The sequence below is a fragment of the Thermobia domestica genome, chromosome 14, assembly GCF_964235325.1.
Source record: "Thermobia domestica chromosome 14, izTheDome1.hap1.1, whole genome shotgun sequence".
Classification (NCBI taxonomy): domain Eukaryota; kingdom Metazoa; phylum Arthropoda; class Insecta; order Zygentoma; family Lepismatidae; genus Thermobia; species Thermobia domestica.
Window position 1 is genome coordinate 176,369,264 of NC_137467.1, and position 20,903 is coordinate 176,390,166.

At 32.4% G+C, this 20,903-nt stretch overlaps 1 protein-coding gene across 1 annotated transcript; it reads left to right on the forward strand.

The window, feature by feature from the left end:
- The first annotated feature begins 937 nt into the window (after nucleotides 1-937).
- Nucleotides 938-1,258, forward strand: LOC145670120 (uncharacterized). The gene has a single exon (XM_081738488.1). It carries the CDS (start codon nucleotides 938-940, stop codon nucleotides 1,256-1,258), a length of 321 nt encoding a protein of 106 aa, XP_081594614.1.
- The last annotated feature ends 19,645 nt before the right edge of the window (nucleotides 1,259-20,903 follow it).

The window sequence follows — 20,903 nt, forward strand, 5'->3', positions numbered from 1 at the left end:
AGAGCTGCCAATAAGTTGGTAGGAACATTTGGACTAAGGACAAGAAACGAACTTGTCGAAATGCTTATCAACTTCTGTAGGAAAAAGTATATGATGGTGACGAACACGTGGTTTAAGAACATAAAAACAAGGTGCACTCATGGAAAAGTCCAGGAGAAAAGAAACGCTAAAAAATTTATTACACTCTTCTAAAGCAACGTTTCAGGAATAGTGCAAAAGATGTGAAAACACTACCGGGAGCATATATCGATTCGAATCCCAACCTCCTAATGACGGAAGTCCTAAAGTAGTTAAAAACAATCAAGAAAACTGCGAAGAGAGATCGAAAATGGAACTTAGGGTGACTTAGAAGTATGGAAAGTGATGTGAAAGAAGAGATTGAACAAAAATTCTGTGTGATTGGCGATATGGTAGAAAATAGTTGAGGAAATGTCGAAGGGATTCTACTTAATACACTTCACAACAACATTGGAAAGATGGAAATAGTACCGAGAAGAAAAGCGTGGGTAACTGAAGCGATGCTTAAAAAGATGGAAGAACGCAGAAGATGAAGAAAGGATGGACATAAAGGAATACGGAAGGTTGAATAATGAATTGAGGAGAGAAACGGACAAAGCCAAAGAAAAGTACATGAAACAGATATGTTAAGTGATAATGGAACTTCAACGGCAGGGTAGATATAATCTGATGCATCAGAAAGCACAAGCATTAGGAGGGTAAGCTAACAAATGCATACGCACATTTGAAATCGAAAATCAAATAGGCCATGTAGTCACTGACTATCAAAGAATTCTTATAGTTTGGTAGTAATACATGAAAGATCTATATTAGCAGAAGAACCCCCCAAAATATTGTGTTTCAAGCAAGGGAAGAGCTCGATGATGATCGAAAAGGACCCAGTATATTGAAAAGTGAAGTAGTATAAGCTATCAAGAACATGCGAAGGAGGAAGGGCACTGGAGACTACGACATACCAGTAGATTTGCTTGAGGCATTAGGAGACAATGTATTGAAAGTGCTGACTTCCCTTATTAACAAGATCTGCCTGAGTGGAGAATGGGCAAAGGATTTTCTTGATGTTACAATTAATGCATTGTCCAACAAAAAGGAAGCAAAGAAGTACAGTAATGAAACTGATCATAGAAAAATTAACCTTATTTCCCAGACTGGAAAGATGATTGCGCGCATTCTGAACAGGCGACTGAAAAATAAGATAGTAGAGATGTTGGAGGAAGATGAGTTGAGATTCCGAAAATGATGCTATTGGGTTGATAAGAATTATCTTAGAACGAGATCTGGACATAAAGAAATAGTTATGTTTATGCTTCATAGCCTGAAAAAAAAAAAGGTTTCGACAGGGTCAATTGGACGAAACTTTCGCTAATACTTAAATAAATTATGGTCAACTGGAGAGACCAATTGAAATATCTGGGAAGTATCTTGACAAAAGACATGTATTGCACCAGAGAGATCAGGTCGAAAATTGCCATAGTCAAAGAAGCATACAACAAGGAAAGGTCACTCTTAACTAACAGCTTTAATGTTGGACTAAGGAAGAAATTAGACGAGTACTATATATGGAGCATAGGACTTTATTTTTCAGAGACTTGGACATTGCGGAAGTTAGAGAATGAATATTTAGAGGACTTCAAAATGTGGTGTTGGAGGAAGATAGAGAAGATAAAATGGACAGAACGAGTAACAAACGAAGACGTTTTAAAAGGAATAGAAGAGAAGAGAATGCTACTAGCCATCATCCTTCGTAGAAAGGCTAATTGGATTGGACACATTTTGCAAAGAAATTGTCTTCTTCACACCTCCATAGAAGGAAAGATGGAAGGAGAGCTAGCAGTAGGGAGAAGAAGAACACAACTGATCGATGACTTGAAAATAAGATGAAAATATTGGGGGTTGAAATAGAAAGTGAAAATCAAGAAACCTAGAAGAAACATTTCCAGGCCAAAACTGAAAACTATGAAAAAAGAAAAAGAAAAAAAACTTATTAGTCCCAGGGTGTGCCAACAGGCAGAATACTTAATAATAATAATAATAATAATAATAATAATAATAATAATAATAATAATAATAATAACAAACTGATGGGCCAATTACTCTTGAATCTTTGTTTAATGCTTTCGAAAAGTTTATATTAAACTTATAGTTTGATTTTTTTAAATTAGTTTTTAAATTATATTCTTGATGCAATGCAATTGACAGATCATTTAAAGACTTTTTTTTATTTTCTTAAAAAGTTAAAATGTTTACATACAATTCTTCAATATTTGTTGTAAACTTTTACTTTGAGCATTCCTATATCCTCATGATTTCATCACAATTTCTGAGGTCATGCGGACCAAACGAAATTCACAGATCCGGCTGTGTACTGAATTCAAATGTCACCACATTCCTTTCAAATGACGACAGAAATAGCTCTACGCAATCATCAATGCAAACGTCAGCAAATTCCCTGTCAGCTCAGGAAATCATTCGAGCAAGTGCGTTTTAAGAGGAAAGATGTGTACTTGTAACGATCAAGAATTCTTCTTCGCAAGCTATTTTCCGATAAATATATTTAAAACAAAACATGTTATGGTTGGTATCTCTGCTATAACATTTGAACCTATGATTCGTTTGGGCAAAGCAGAACAATTTGGTGTACAACAACGTAAAAAGAGTATATTCCATCAAGCCCGACACATTGTGTGTCTAACGCATTCAGACTGGACCAAATTCATCAATGTATTCCAGTGTGATAAAAACATTCAGTGGAAGTGTGCAACAAAACAAGTATATTTCTGAAAAACTACAATTTTGAAAATGTGTCATGCATATTGTACAACAAATGTATAAATGGTATGATGGTTGTCAACACCGTTCATGGGTGCATACTTGCATTGTGAATAAACAGTTTATTTGTGAACAAATAGACATTGAGTTTCCACCAATTGACATTGCATTAGACATTAAAAGACTTCAATTGGAATTAAAATTATACGCTAAATACAAACTATTGCAAGAATTTCAAAATACATTGTATCGACAATATCCAGATCCTTTATTTTGTATGGATGTATGTGATTAGCATGTGCAGTGTAATAAAATGATCAATTTCAATGATTTGTTTTTTTCAGTTCAAGTACAACCCCATGTTCTGGCGTATACCATTCCATTATGATAAACAGTGTGACCAGCTGTTTTTGATCTAAAGAGTTCCGGTTCTTTACAAATGAGTGCACAAACCAAAAAATTCAAACCAAAATTTTCAAAACCAAAATATCAAACAAAATGTTTACACTAAAAATTTCAAACAAAAAATTCTAACAAAAATTGTTTGAAACTAAAAATTTCAAATAGAAATATTGAATAAATTTTGAAAAAAATTTCGAAGATAATTTTCAAACTAAAAATTTAAAACAAAAATTTTACAAACGAAATTCTGAAACGAAAAATTTTTTCAAACTAAAATATTTAAACAAAAATCAAACAAAAATTTTGAATCAAAAACATTTTCGAACAAAAAATTTGAAACGAAAAAATAATGCCAAACAAAAATTTGAGACGAAAAATTTTGAATCAAAAAAATTTCAAACATTTTTTAAAAAAATTAAAAATTTGAAACGAAAAATTTTCCAAACCAAAAATTTTTTAACTAAAATAATTTCACGTTTCACAGTTAACCGTCAAACTTTATCCGGTTTTTAACTATTCGATTAACAAATAAAGAGTTTTGATCTCATTTATCAGTGAGTGTAAAATGTTAAATGAAATTGTTCAAACCAAGATTTTTAAACAGTAATCAATAAAAGTTAAACACAAATTAAAACTGAATGCAGCAAAGATTTGAAAATCATCAACCAATCAGATTGCACTAACGATAGTATTCAGCCAATAAAACTGTATCAACAATAACTTTGCTAGTGAACTGATTACATCACCTTGTGACTAAATTTCAGTGTTGTTGCTTGTATTGCCTTTAGACTATGGGTCAAAAGATTCAATAAGATTTCCTTTCAGATTTCAGAAAACTCGAGGTAAAATCAACCACAAACAACGATTTTAGACTATGAGCTGTGACTAAAGTTCAAAATACTGTTTCAAATTTCGCGCTTCATACTAAAAATTTGTTTATCATAAGAATTCCGAGATTTGAAGAGTTTTCCTACGTACCTCTCTCGACACACATAAGTCTTAGAAATAACCACAGATTACATGTTGTAGTTAGGTCTCAATTAGGTCAATTGTTTACCTTAGCAGAAACAACTGTTGTCTAGAAGTGTGTTATTTGAAAACTTTCACAAATTTTGAAAAGGAAATGAATCTGTGTACACTACCTCATCAAGGTCAATCACGTGGTACATCGTATTGATTACGTTTATACTTTAGCTCATAGACGGAAATAATTAAAACCAATGACGTAATGTCATTTTGACAATTCTCCAATTATTCTATAAACTTTCAATGTGCAAATGTTCTTAACTCTTAATCCCACCATATGTCAATAACTGATCACGTGACCATACTAATATGTGACAATGATTTACCCAAAGAATGAGATACCACCCAATTCTAAGAACAATTATCAATTATTGCATTAATAATAAGAAATGTATTTCTCCCAAAATTTAAGATTGGTGCAAAAATACACCTGTGAATCTTGTACTCATTCAATAATAAAGCCGTATCAAAAAAGATAAAATAGGTCAATTACCTTTAAAATTTGAATATTACCCTTAAGAGGGACACCAATATTTACAATGGGTCCTAAAAATGTTTACCGAATTTTGTTATTTGATAATTCCCAGATTTAAGGAATAGTTCTATGTCCCTCGACAAAATTTAAAAGGGACCATATGAATATAAAGGTAGTAAACCCTTGTACATACTCATATAAGGTGCTAAATCCTTATCAAAGGGAATAAATTGAGTCAATAATCGAACACGTGGTCATACTAATTTCTGGTAACTTTTACCCATGAAAGGGAACGAGATTTATAATGGCGAGATCAAAATTGTTTTAAAATTTTTATTTGAACACTTTTTTCCAGAATTTTGATTTGAAAATTGTGGTTTGAAAATTGTTGCTCTCATTAAAAAAGTTTCACAAGTATCGGAATTGTTTAAAACATAAAGATCTAGTAACTTTGTTTACAAAGTATTTGTCTGAATTGGTCAACAATTCCAATTCTGTACATATTCCTATCTTCATGTTTACTGTATTTATTTTTACCTTCTTTGAGTCTTTGAAACTCACCAAATTTCATCCAATGATTTGTCAGCATTACATCATCAACAACCATATGGTTTGTGATGAAATCATTCTAGCAAGACCTTTCTGGTTGGAAAGATATATATTGTTAACGATAAAGAATTCGTGTTTGCTAACTATTATCCCATAAATATATTTAACCATTGTACATATATGCAGGATCTCTCAAGCCCTGTGGGATTTGATTTTCAAAGTTATTGCAGAACAATAAGCTATCAATAAGCCTTGTTATTTTATATTCTTTTAACATTTTTGTCTGCATTCAAAAGTAGGTTTAGAATATGATTTGCGTTAACTATAATTTAGTAAAATATCATTTAATTTAATAGCCCCTTATATGCTTATGCAGGGCTTGGATGGCCTTAATGAAATAATACTAGTGTGCGAATTGTTTGGCAGCTTTGTAAATATAATTGATTTTAAATGTATACGCTATTTAGTTTTACTACTACTTATTATTATTATTATTGTTCTTATTTCAAATTATTCTTTTTATAGCTGTTTATTTTATGCCCAGTATATGGCACTGTAATATATAAGTAACCTGCTATAATTCATTAGTATATACTATAAAGATATTTTTTATAAAATCTATAATCTATTTAATATATCTTCTACTGTTGCTTTTATACAATTTTGTGACTACGCGCATTCTGAACTGCTCCGGATACTTTGGTACGCAATTTGTGTGAATCCTAAATTCAGGCTCAAAATGTCATCTACGTCTAGTGAGAGATCAACTACGAAGAGAGTGTGTGAAGAAGATGTTGCCAGTTTTTTTAAATAAGTGGCTTGATGATAGTGTACCCTTGAACAGTAGCAGTGATGAATTTCAGGATGAAGAGTCCAATAATTAATTCAGTTCAATTAGTGATGAATATTTCGAAACGTCATCAGGTTCCAAATGCACCAGTGAGAATGAAGTTAATCAAGACTTATCTATTAGTGATTTAGATGCACTTGTTAGCTCAAACCGCACAATTTGGAGCAAGAAATTCCCTCCTTCATCACGCACTTCATCATATAATATAATGAAGTGTTCTCCAGGTGTTCTAAGGGAGTAAAAGCAACACGTCCAAAATATGAGTTTCACTATTTCGTTTCAAAGAAATCATGGATAAAATTTTACACTTTACAAAGATCGAGCCTTGTCTGTGAAATTAACATACGCAAGCAAACAATTCAAACTAATGAACTAAGTATAATATTTGAAATTTAAGATTGTGGTATTTAAAATATTAGCAACGCAATTTGTGTAAGAATAAATATACATATCTATTCTTCTCTCCTGACCAGGTTAGACAGTTATCCACTGAATTTTCTTTCATTCTTAATTTCTGCTTTACATTCTTTCCGTCTGGTATTCTCGAGCTCTACAAAATTGAAATTTAGCTCTTAACGTTCTGTTAAAATACAAAGATACACCTTACTTGTTTTCTTGCCAATATCTTTATAATATTCAATATATATTTATAGATGTGTCAGGTAAAATTCATAAGAAATTAACCACACTTTTATTGTTTGTAGTGTATCTCACATCTACATTAACAACTCCAAGGGTATACAACTATTATGGTGCAATGGATGGCGGTGACGTAGAAGAATGCTTCACAACTGTTCACTGTTCAGAGCAAGAAACCTTTTCAGGACAATTTTGCACAGTGCTAATCAAGTTTTATATATCTCCTACAGCAGCTAACTTTACCAAAGCCCAGAATCTTTTGCGCAGCTCAGTCTATCCGCATGGATTGGATGACATACTTTCTGTGTACGACAAGGTAACGAAGAGTAACTACATATATATATATATATATATATATATATATATATATATATATATATATATATATATAAGTGAATTTCAAGTCTTTCCTTCCTGCAATTTGTAAATATAATGGATGCTTTTCTTATTGCGGAGTTTACGTAAAAAATGTCTGTATCATAACGTAAAAGTATTAAAATTTGCGTTAGATTAAATGTTATGTTAATATCAGTAAAATTAGTGTTATCTCAAACGTTCGGAGTAGACAGAAATAGCAGTTGTAAGGTACTCTCCTCAGTTACCCAGATATTGATCAATTGGGAATTGTTAACTAATTAACCTTACACTATGTACACTCATGTCGAAAATTATTGTCGCATGTCTATAAATATTTTGTTGTAGGAATATAATTTCATAACGATTTCACCCGGTATTTCTTACAATATTAGTATCTCTATAATCGGCAAAGGCATGTATCTGGTAAATTGCATGTCAAAAAAGCAGTACGAAATAAGAACAATAAATTGAAACTATAATAAGAAAATAAATCTTTCTTGTCCATTAAGCAACATATTGTTTTTCTCAATCTAATTTTTATATTTATAATTCTTTACTTATGAAAATTACTCAAATATACATTTTCCGATTACACACATAGTATTACGACAGTCTTGTTTCGTTCATTTCGGACAAACCACTTTTATCATTCAGTGACCTCCGCAGGTTGTGCCCAGTTCCTTGCACTGGCCAACACGGCCTTTCACGGTATTACCTGCAGGTTCAGAACGTACAACGCTTCCTTCCAGTTGCCACTCAATGATGCTGCCCAATGCACTCAACCCAACCGTCTACGGTCCAGTTGCGGAAGGTAGCATCTGCAAGACAATCTAAAGCGTAAATATTGCGAACAGGTGAAATAACCCTCTACTCTCGCCCACTTGTCATACGCTTTGAATGTCACTTACATCACGTTTGCCATGCTTTCCTGGAAATGGAATAGAAAATAGATATATATTTCCTGCCTATTTATTATTAAAACTAAACAAATCTGTTCAATTACATGGGATGCATACAAGTTGCTAGCCCCTTTTTCGTGTTATCAATTCGTTGAATTAACGTTGAAAACACATAAGTACTTTTATTGTTCCAGGCCTGTACGTTAGCCGTTTCATTCTTGAAGCACATGTCCGTTCTTTTCAAATAATCCAGTTCATCCACCAGTGTCAAATGTCCGTATCGCCTCTTCTACCATGGAAATGAAATGTTAAAGTATTATCTTCATTGTGGTGAGAATATTTCGTTGCCAACTTTGCGTACGACGATCTGGAGAAAATAAATATGTGTGAGTTTATATTCATAGCGGCCTTGTTGTGCACATGCCATTTTGCCCAAAGTGCGTCCCTACCCCTTTTTAGACCAGGAGACTAGGTGTGGTAAATTTTTACTTTGACGTTAATAGCTAGTGCGTATTACAATGCACTAAAATATTATTTTTCCATTTTCACAAATTGTTTGTAAAATATCACCTTTAGCTTTAGTGTTTATGTCCAGTCGTAATCCAATAGATTTTTGGAGACAAGATTAAAATAACTAACTCAAACCACCTTCGATTTTGCTGTGTAATCCTTTGCACACAATCACATAAACAACTTTTATGAATACTACACACTCTTCATTTCTCTTTTTCTTCCTTTTCTTCTACCACGGTTTTCTTTGGTACCACCAGGTAGCAGCACAATAGAAGAAGGGCACACACACAAAGCAATCTAAATGAATTTGGATTATCATCACTATTGAGCACCAAACGCAGAATTAGCGTATGGGTGAAAAATGAAATTTGGCGTGAATTTGGAGCAGTTACACTATCACTTTTAAAAGTACCCTGCAAAATCATTATTAATTTATATTCTTACAAAGAAGACAGTTATATGGGACAATTATTTTGGACACGATTGTACATCAACTACTTGCTAAACTTATGAATGCAAGTAATTATAGCTATCAAGTAATTATCTACTTGTTAGAAGCAAGTGGGTGTCGTTTCGGATTGTCAAATTTTGGTAGACCTCCAAACAACTAGAATAAAATATTGAAATCATAAGTAACATATCTAATTTCCGGTTTCAATACAGTGATAATATAAATGATGGAACCTGTTCATCAGACGTTGTATGATCATCGAAAACATATTAGTGCTTTGATGTACAATTATTGTTATGTAGGAATCAATATTGAGACCAGAAATCGTAATATTTTTTGTAATTCCTTCGGCTTCAGTTTTAGAGATATCTAAACTGAAATAATTCATTTTTATGATATCGAAAATCGTTTGTCGAAAATCATTTGTAATTCCAGTAATATTCTGGATTAGTGATCGTTTTAATTTCTTTGAGACATATATTTCTTTGGGATGGTTGTTGTTAGTGCAGAACCTCATTCTTCTGTCTTTGGAATTTGTCATAGAAATTGGCTAAATTGATCTTTAATAATTCATTAGTTCTAAACATGAAAAAAAAGGGTCAGCAGGTACGCTACATATTTATTTTTATGAAAACGTCCTCTAGGTCAAGATGGGGAATCACCGTGTGTGTTGGCTTACTTGCTGACGTAATTGTTTGGTTAGTGAACTTCCATATTTTTTACTACGCTTAATTTTTTTCTATTTTTGTGAAAGTATAAAAGAGTCCTGGTATCTACACGTTACAGATAAGTTATTATATATAAAAGTTAAGAGTGTTCTTTTGAGATATTTGAGATATTTCCTATATTTTGAGATAATATTGTTAATCTTTGTCATTTTTTACTTTAGGCTGACGCCATTTTTGCAAAACGGACTATTGTGTCGTCATGGTATGTTAAAGTAATAACGGACTCAAACGAGTAAGAGCTAACAAGTGTTTGACTAAATTTAAACAATTTCGTAGCTACGTTCTTTTTCTTGTTGTTTTTGTTAATAAATATAAATTTACAATTATTAAAAATAAAAAATAAAAAACTCTTAAATGTAACCATTGTGTCTCCCCATCCTTACAAACCACCCAAGACAAATTGAATAAACCCAAAATGTATTAGAAAGCACTTTGTAAGGCCGAAGAGACAAAACAGCCAGGCAGATGGATGAGTAAAAAGCCTTCCCAAGTAGTCGACTTTGGTTTCTGGTACTAAACGAAATATACATATATATTCTGCAAATGCTATTGGAGATAATGCTGCTGGCTTTGTAAATATATGAACACAAAAATTAACAATTGTAAATTCATATTTATTAACAAGAAATAACTAACAAGAAAAAGAACGCAGCAACGAAATTGTTTAAATTTAGTCAAACACTTGTAAGCCCTTACTTGTATATGCAATAATTTTGAGTCCATTATTAGTTTGACATACCATGAGGATAAATACTGCTTCTAGCAAAAATGGCGTCATCCCCAAGTGAAAAATCTCACAAATAATAATAAGAGTTATTTCAAAATATACGAAATACGACACTCTTAACTTTTTCTTTTATATATAATAACTTTATCTGCACTGTATAGATACCATGACTCAATTATGCTTTCACAAAAATAAAAAAATTAAGCATACTAAAAATATGGAAGTTCACTCACCAGACAATTCGTAATACATTACAATATATTTCTTTCTATACTTTTACTTTTACAAAGTACATGGTTATAAAACCATAAAAGAGAGATGAAAATAATAGCATGAACAAAGATACAAGATATAAGTGTGTGGGCTTCTTAGTTCTTTTCCCACATTTATCCCTCAACCATAGTTAATTCAGAAACCTTTCATAACACCATAGGCAATGAGACGAAACCATCTCGCACAATCGTGTATCTGCTCTTACCTGCAGTAAACTGGAATGCAAAACGAAGTAGTCGCAAGTGTCTCAGAAATCTCTAGCTTCCATCGACTTGATACAACAAGTGCTCTTCAAGTCCTGCTTAACTGGGACTTGAGTCTTCAAAGTGACTCAGCACATGAGACTACGTGAACAAAGTATACAATGACTAGGATAAACGGTCTCTCCTTTATGACAAATTATCTTCAGATGATACACTTTAGTAGATTAGAAATTGACTTCTCCAGACCTAGTAATGCATTTATGTATATGCAGCCTTGAGCAACTTCAATATTAATCCAGTTTGATTAGAACAACAGAAATATCCAATATCAGTAATATCACTGTACAGGGTATGTATTTTCAAACAGCTTTCAAACTTAATAGCTACAAAGAGCAGATCATTATCTTCTTGAAGAAGTGAAAGAGAAGTATTTTAGACAAAAAATACAGAAAATTATACAGTTAATTTTTTAATTGTCCGAATTCGAAATGAAAAGTTATTTTATTTTAAGATTGCGGTCTTAATCAAGCTCTCATAATTCAAAATTAGTACAAGTAGGCGATGCCTTTGGTAAGTACATAGCTACAATGATTCAAAGTTGAGTTAGAAACTGTACTCTCAATCTTCTTCTACATCCAATGATAGAACAGAAACACAAATTTCTTCTTGTTTCTTAATATAATCCACAAGTAAGTCACATATATAAATAACGTTTTCATGGTCGCAACAAGCGGAGAAGAAATCTCATTCGATTAACATCAAATCATGCAAACACAGGAACTTCGATTGGGTCAGCAAACTTGGAATTTGGAAAACTAGTTCTTTTTAGAGAACTAATAAAGCATTCTATCTTATCAATTGCACAATCATGCATCATATGATCTACATGTGGAATATGCATTATATGAAACTAATATTTCATTAATATAATTTAGAAAGCGAATATGCGGCTAAATACGAAAATAGGAAAGTTAATATATTTTACGCAAAATAAACTCAAAAAATTGTGTTAAGATAATCATCTAATATATGCACTGTTATCCTGAATCTATGCACTGAATACATGAACTGCTATCTCACCAAAAATACTTACAAAATATGACATTTGCTATGTTCAAGAAGTTGTATTTAATAAAGTCTTCTTCTGGTTGATTTACTCTCCATAGACATACCATGTATAAGAATATTGAATTGATACCGATTATAAATCAACAGTGTGATTCTGAAAATAATGTATGAGTAAATAAGGACAGTGATAACGGCCGAGCAACAAAATAAACTTTCTGGTTGTGATGATGGCAGAAGGCAGAAGAAGACAATTGTATACAAAAGCATAAAATTGCTAGACTACATTAAAGAGCTCTTTAAGATGTGGAAGAAACATATTAAAACTGCTACGAGAAAATGCCGAACTACAAACTGACACAATTAGCATCTCAGTTCACAACATTAATGGAATCAAGTACGAGAACTCGGTTTTGTTACTAAGGTAATAAACAAAAATGCCGATAACTTTGATGATTGAACCATTTGTTGCAGGAATTCAAAGACCTCTATTCCGAGAACCATGCTTTTTATGCATTTTGAGCACTGTTTATTATGTGTAAAGAACACCCATACTCAAATCAGCATAGAAAAGTAATTTTGAAACTGTTTCACGTCTTAGAATCATAATTAAAATTTCAGATTGAAAGAACAAAATGATGACTTACATTTAACCTAAGGTAACTCTCTGAAAATAAACTAGTAAAAATGAAACACTGGCTGCACAGCTATTATTACTGCTTGACGTAATCACTGATTTTCAATTGAAAATTCAAGGACATTTTAGTTTTTACTAGTTAAACTGAACCCATTCCCTTTCGATGAAAATTAGTATTATGGAATATCTTGGTTTGCTACAGGAGGTTGTAAAATTTTATACGATATAGGCTTGGTTACCTCCAGTTAGGAGCAACCAAATTTGGTGCGATACATTTTAGAAAAAAAAAGAGAAAAATAGAGAGCATTCGATATATGTCAAATGTGGTATTTTAATTGATGTTGACGTAGTATAGAAGTTATGAAACTCTAAGGATTATACACTTTTGGATCAGAAATTTTCAACTATCAAATTTGGATTTTGACCTACGTTAAATTTTGTGAAAACAATTTTAATAAAAAAAGTACTTGATCAAAATAGCAACATAAGTTCAATTGTTCTCAAATTTTAAAAAAAAAACTTAAAATTATTATTTACTTTCAAAATCTCAACAACTCTTTGTTTTAGCAACTGGATAACAGAAGTACACATATCTTTCATGACTATCCTGTTTTCTGGTCATTCTGTATTCCATCCTCTTGGACTACATCTGAGTTACATAATTTGATATCTCAAAGGCTGCACAAAGCATTTGATTCATTGGAAATAATTCCCGAGGTGTCAATAGATAACACCCATTGTACAAGGAAATCTGCCATGGAGAGTCTAGAATCATGGATTATAAGGTAGGTGTACATTGTGAAACACTTTCGTACTACACAAAAATAATATATTTACTGTCTACGGTGTTAAGTATATACACCATCTTTGTTTTCACCCCTTTGATTTAACTATAAAATTATATTTACATTCTTTTCAAATGAATTGAAATATTTTAATATTTCGGATTACTTTTTCAAATCTAATGATTTGGAATTTATTCTCATAAATTTGAGTTTCATTATACAAAAATCCAATGTTACTTTAATTAGATTACACAGCAATACACACACACAAATAAAAGTTCTGTACATCGTTCCCCAGCATATGGATTCGGTGTATCTTGCTACACAGAATCCAAATTTCGAAACCCCAGAAAATTGACCGTGTCAATTTTTTGGGGGGAGGTAATTGAGTGACTTCTGAAAGGGGACACACGTTTTCGCCTATGCAAGAAAATTGACGACGTCCATTATCCTGGGAGTTCGAAATTTGGAATCAGTGTAACAAAATACATGGAATCCGTACCCTACGGTTCTATGAATAGAACTTCATTCTTTTGTGTGTCTGTGTTATTAAGTATTAAAATTAAATTGTGAAAAATAACTTCCACAAAGTACATTAGAATTAAGTGTGCAATCCATAAAATTAAGTCATTAAGATTGCAAAATATTTCAAAGAATATCATTTTTGAATATTGTTTTTGCTTATCTATTAAGGTAAATTCATTAAACATCAGAAAAATTAATAATTTGTCTACAGTAGCAGAAAATAGTAGCCATACTACCACATGCTAAAGTTCACAATTTTTGTCCTGAAGAATTTTTGTCTGTCAATCAGAAACAAAATGTATTTGCTCTGTTAGTAAGTGACAAGAATGGTCACTAGCTATAAATAGATGATTTTATCTCACATCCACTCAGTTGGTATTCAACAACGGAGAGATTATAACAAATATTCATTAACAGGTTAAGGAGAGGATTAATCGTAATTGTCTTAGGCATTTCCATTTGATGTTTGATTAGGGACTCTGTATATGAATTATTCGATGAAACTAGAACGAACATTGAAAATATTTTATTAAGAGTCGAAAAATCGTTTTATGAATGGTTTACTAGCAATAAAGTGTTCTATTAACACGACATTTCATTATTATTAATAATAATAACGCCAATAGTGATAGTTATAGCAATAATGTTTATATGTTCTAAATATCTTTCTTGCAGTTATGTTTTAGCTGCTTATATTGGTCTTGTCATTGCGTCAACAATATATGGCGTTCTTTTTACGAATCCCAGCACAAACGATGGCCGTAAGTATTATACCATATGTAGCATTTCATTTTAACCACATTTTGTTTTAGAAATTATTGTAATTCCAAATTGAAAAAAGTTGCTGTTTTATTTGGACAAAAAGAAAACGATAACTGAGGGTTTTAGTCAAATATTGATTTACGGAATACGAACATGTTTATTTCAGTCAATTGTAAAATTCTATATAGAGTAGTATGTAAAAGATATTTTTAGATTAAAATTAGCGAAGTTAGAGTTTAGTCCCCAGTAAATAAATAATCCCTCTTTTTTACTTCGCTAATAATATTAAACGAAAGATAATAAAGTCGGAAAGCATTTATAGAACATTTTTTTACCTTCTTCTTGTTCACCTGAACCATAGGTTGCCGAGCAACGTTAAATTTTTAAAACTTTTCTCTCCTTTGGGAGATCTGTTTTATACTTTGGTAAGGTCCCTTCTTCTCTTCCTGGTTTTCCTTCTGCCTTTCCCTCCATAAGCACGATGATCTAACCGGACTGTCGGATAAAGTGGCCAAACGTGCTATTTCTTCTTTTTCCTATAATCTTTATGAGCTGTCGTCCTTCATTAGGTTTCTATAGTACTTCTGAATTCCTCTTTCTTTCGGTCCATAGCATACGCAAAATTCTACACCAACTTCAACATTTCAAATGCTTTCAGCTTGGATACTTCAGCTTTCCTCAATGCCTACGTCTCTGATCGGTAAAGCGCCACGTTCTATACCAGAGTCTTAATAAATCTTTTAGGAACGTCCAAAGACACATTTTTGGTGTTAGCAGTCCTCTTTTGCTATTGAATGCTTCTTTAGCCTGCACCGATTCTGGAATTTACGTCTTTTCACTTCTTTCGTCCGATGGTATTAGACTTGCAAAATAGAGGAACGTCTTAAGGTCTTCGACTTCCTTCTCTATCTAGCCATACGTTTGCCCTTCTTGTCCTGTTCTTGTGCACTTTGTCATTTTGGATTTCGTCTTATTTACCTTCATTTTCAATGTTTCTTGTAGTTGGTCATTCAAGTTTGAAAGTGCTTCCTCCAAAACCTTTTCGTTGTCCGGTATCAGCGCTGTCATCAGCAAACCTTATTGTGCTGAAAACAGGGCGATTTACTTATAAACCTACTCGTTTTCATCGAATAATCCCTTCATAGTCTCTTCTATATAGACGTTGCGCAGAAGAGGGAAAGTCCACATCCTTGCTTTACTCCTTCCCTTATTCTTACTTCCTTCTGATATTTTTCTATAACAACTCTGCAGTTCCTGTAAAGTTGGTATACGATGATAAAATGTCAGGAAGTTATTTACTTTTAAACAGTAGAAATATTAGTTTAATAACAATAGATAAAAGAATAAAGAGTTATTAAATAATATAACCTTATAGAATTGTCAATAAGGAACTCACGCAATATACAGCAGTACTATGAAATCGGGTCGAAGTTGTTAAGATTTACTTTTAATATGTATTGTTCAAGCATGAGTATTGTACACGTTGTTAGTAAAACGTTACATTGAGTTACGTTGCGTCGGAAGTAAAAACATGTTGTTCATAGAGTTTTGAAAATTTATGTATCAGCAAGGTTTAATTCAACCGTCTGCCTGAACAACATTAGTCAACCAACAACTGCAATTATTCCTCAGACAACAGGTAACAAAATGACTTTCAGAGACTACTATATACTGTATATTTGTGCGCATATATGCAACCGTCAATCTGTCTAATGGGTATCTGACAACATAGCAGGATCAACAGAGTTATCGTGGTAGTTAATGTATTTCGATTTACTTTGTGAATTTCTGCAATGTGAGTAAAAGTAGTTAAGCAACACAAACGTCTCTTGTATTCTTGGATGTTACTGACCTAATTCATAAGTTTCTTAATATTCTAATTCATATTTTTCTCTAATTTTGGATGGTCCAGGTTATACCCTACTATGTGCAAAGTTCAAAAACAATTCAATATTTAAGACCTTTGAGGTTTATGACCTATTATAGTATCTTTGGCCAGGTTTCAGAATATAATATGCTTATATTTATGGTTTATTTATATTTTTTGTCGGGGTGAACCTCTGCAATGTGATACACAGTAGTTAAGTAACACAAATTTCTTGCACGCTTTCACAACAAGACTTCTTTCCTCCAGGGTATAAACCGTAATGCACTCCAATTGTACTACAAGTTTCGTGAATCAATTATCACGACTTTTCATCTGCAACAAGAGAAAATATTAACCTTATACGCACCATCTTTTATACCTGCAAATCTAATTAAGTCGTTTATCCATAATGTTAAGATTACTTTCGATCTCTTATCCACCACATTAAAATTCGATTATTGTGTGCCACCAAATGCTACAAAAAATCTTCAATGGCTTGTTCTGTTTGTTGTAAGAGTGAAGTTCGAGACGTGCATACGTTTATAAATGTGCTATTTAAGTAGTAATAATTGAGTGATGGATTGCTTCAATTTCCTTATCATAATGTATAAATCTAAATTCTCTTTGGCCTTATATAAATTCATACTATTGTGTCGTCTATTACTAAATAATTATTGGATATAGACCGTAGGCTACAAAAGATAGTCTGCAATAATTATTCTGTTTCCTATGGAGATAAAAGTTGGGATTCAAGTCTTATTCCATGGATAATGTAATTCAAATGTTTCTGAAGTTGAAACTCCGGGAAATAAAACTTCGGACATAGATAAAACACTTAAAGTGTAAGAACATATGTAGCAGCGGTTTCGATAGACCTACGACTCAGAGAGGAATAGGGCTGTTTCCATAATTTATTCTCTTCGTAAGTATTGAGACATTATTGAAGCACTTTAAATTAATATTAAAACTTTATAAGCATGTCGGTTTTGCTTGGATATTACTTTACTTTCATTAAATGCAAATATTTTGAGAGAATTACTAAAAAGAACGGACCAAACATAAACAAACAAAGATGATACCTTATAATTTGTACACAAAGAATCTTCTAAGTTTTCTATCAATTTACGTATATTTAAAAACAACCAAATACACGAATTAAAGAGGAAATACAATTTAGTTAATGCTTTGTCACACAATCCATGGACTATTGGAATGTACCACTTAAATTATCAGTTAATACTTTTTAAAGTTACCTTACAATATTTGAAAGGTCGGCGAGAAACATAACTGTACACAACACTACAACATTATATTGCGTGAATAATTTTACTTGTAATTGAAATATGAAAATTATATAATATTTGTTGTTCAATCTAAAACACCAGAAAGTTCTCCTCAACTCCTTGAAGAGTTCCAGGCGATTTTACGAATTACAAATCTGGTATTATTATATATAGTTTGATAGGTTTTAATAAAATAACTATTTTAGTTTATTTTAGGGTTCACATTTTCTCTCAATCAGAAACGCATACATTGTCGTAAAATGTTATATTGGACAATAGAATTTAACATAATCAAAAGTAAAATAAAAACAATTCTTTACTTCAAGGAACGAGAAATATGAATCGAAAATATGTCATCGATTACAACTGTGATGAATGATTTGTCGTAAATTAATAAGCAAATGCTGGTTTAATTTATTGTATCGTAGTCACAATAACAAACATTTCAGAGTTCTGCAATCTTACCTTGTTTTGTAAGAAAGGTGCAAGAACTAGCTTGTGTCATAATTATTGTTGGGATTGGTTGAACTGTAGAAGTGATGTAAAATAGTTTCTATCAGTATTATTTAAATATATTATTTTCTCTCCCAGATCGTTTATTATCTTAACATGTTGAGAAGAAGATTGCAATCACAGCTGACCTGATGAATAATTTTACAGAACAAACTGGTTAAAGCAGTACTGTATTTGCAATATACAACGTACCACTCGTTTCTCAACCATACAATAGCCTTAATTTCAATCTCTTTTTGACTCTTAATAACTCATCCAAATAGTTAAAGTCTTGTGTTAAACCTTTCAAGACAAATTACGAGTCTTTTAGCATGCATTACTACGCGACACGATTTACATCCTCTTCCTGTAGATGAGGGGATTTGACAAGTTGATGATTTCCTAGAGAAACATATCTACTACCTGAAGTTCATTTGAAACCGGAAATATATTAGAAGTAGACCGAAAATGGTACTTAGTATTAAATGTTCTTAATTATCAGTATCGCCCTTGTTTTCCCACCACAGGATTCATTTGTTCACTGCTTTCATTCATCGCCCTTATCTCATTCTTACGTGTATGATTGTTTTAAACAATAAGTTTAAGAAACTTCTTGAATGGATTAAAAACGGATATTGGTCTTTTATATTGGTCAATTTATTTTTTCTTTCATTCCGCAAAATATGTTACAGTGTACATGCAATGTGTAAATGACTAGTGATTTAGGTAGATATTGTTAAATATAAGTTTGTGCTTGAGCGACTTCTCCGCTGTCTTTGAAGTCTAACAGATATTTAATATTTTCAAGGTTTCACAGATTTAGTTCATTACATACGATAGTTAAATTTATTCTGTGAACGACATGATTTTTATTCAACAATGTGTTGGACGGACAGGATGTAACTAAGGTGAATGCATTGTATTGGGCTGAGGAAAATATATTTTCCGTACTGATACTTAAATGTGTTGTTTTAGCTCTTCATTCCGGTTCAGATAGACGCACTTGTACCGAACAAATATGGCTTTCTTGCTGTAGAAACTTACTTGATGCATTTCAATTTACTATAATATGTCTGTTTATATTAACTGGTGTTTATGGACTGCAGGGTCGGAAAATGTTTGTCCGACGTTTCTCGATCTTCAGCTTTCTCTTTAACTCCCAATATTTTCCTCTGTTTTTGAAATGGTCGATCAATTGTGTACTTCGTCTCCAATGTTCCTTCAATGTTTCTTTCTATGGTTGTATGAATAAGATAATTTCTTTGCAAGATGTGCCCCATCCAATTGGCCTTCGTACGAAGGATGCAGTCTTGAAACGTTCTGTTGTCTTCTATCCGTTTCAAAATATCCTAATTTGTTACTCTCTCTGTGTGTGTCCGTTTAACCTTTTCCATCGTACTTCAACACGACATTTTGAAGCTTTCTAAACATTTCATTCCTAACTTTCTTAATATTCAAATCTCTTAACAAACAGCCCAATTTTCCATATATAGAACTTGACCAACTTTTCCCTTAGTCCAATTTTAAACATGCTAGTTAAAAATGATCTGTTCTTGTTGAGCAGTTCTTTAGCTCTGGCAATTCTTTACCTGATTCCATTGTACAGTAAGCGTCACTCGTCACAATATTTCCTAGATACTCAAAATGTTCCACCTCTTCAAGTTCTCTTTGTTGTACTCTGAGCCGTAATGGTGCGATTCTACGGGATATTCTAAAGACTTTCGATTTGCCAATATGTATTTCCATATTATGAGTTTCCCAGTTTCAACTACTTTGCCAGTGATCACTTGTAGTCTTCCTTTGGGTCTGGCCATAATAACCGTATCACCCGCATACCTGATCTTATTAATGATCAATCTTGAAGTCCACGCTTCACATTAATGCTTCTTCATTCAGCATTCACTTTAATAATTGCTTAGACATACTACATTCTTGTCTCATTTATCAGCCAATTTCCACGCTATTAGTTTCTCCTTCATACGTGTGCAACTTCACTAGTTGTCATATGTACAGGTTGCGAATGAGTCGTTGTTCTCTCTCCAGTTGACTCCAATTTCTGTAAGTACTTTCTAAAATTTCGTCCACTTGACCCGGTAAATAACATTTTGTCAATTAATAAGACGCAAACGCAACTCTTGCTTTACATCAAGAACTCGTTCTGATATAATTCTTATCGACAAAATAGCTTTTCTGGACTCTTTCCTTCCGGAATCCAAATTGATCTACCTCTAACGTTTCTCTTATCTTACTATTCAGCCGCAAGATCAGTTTGCGCGAAATAATCTTTCCGCTCTGAAAAATAAGGCTAATGGTTGTGATCGCTGCAATTCTTTGCTTCGACTTTTCTTATATTTTGTGTGATGATCTGTCATTTCACATGTAACAATTTCACCCCATAATTCTAGAAATTCTGAATTTTTTTTTAAAAAAAAAAGCTGTGAGATGTGGTGTTCATAAGCTTCTTTGGAAACGATCATTACACGTTTAAGAAAGTCCTGAAATACAACAAGCAAATTATCTACACAGTGGATACATAAAAGTCTCCCAGCCAATTTTTTTAAAATTCCGACAGTCGATAAAACGTATGAGGTCTGGCGTTGTGAACGTG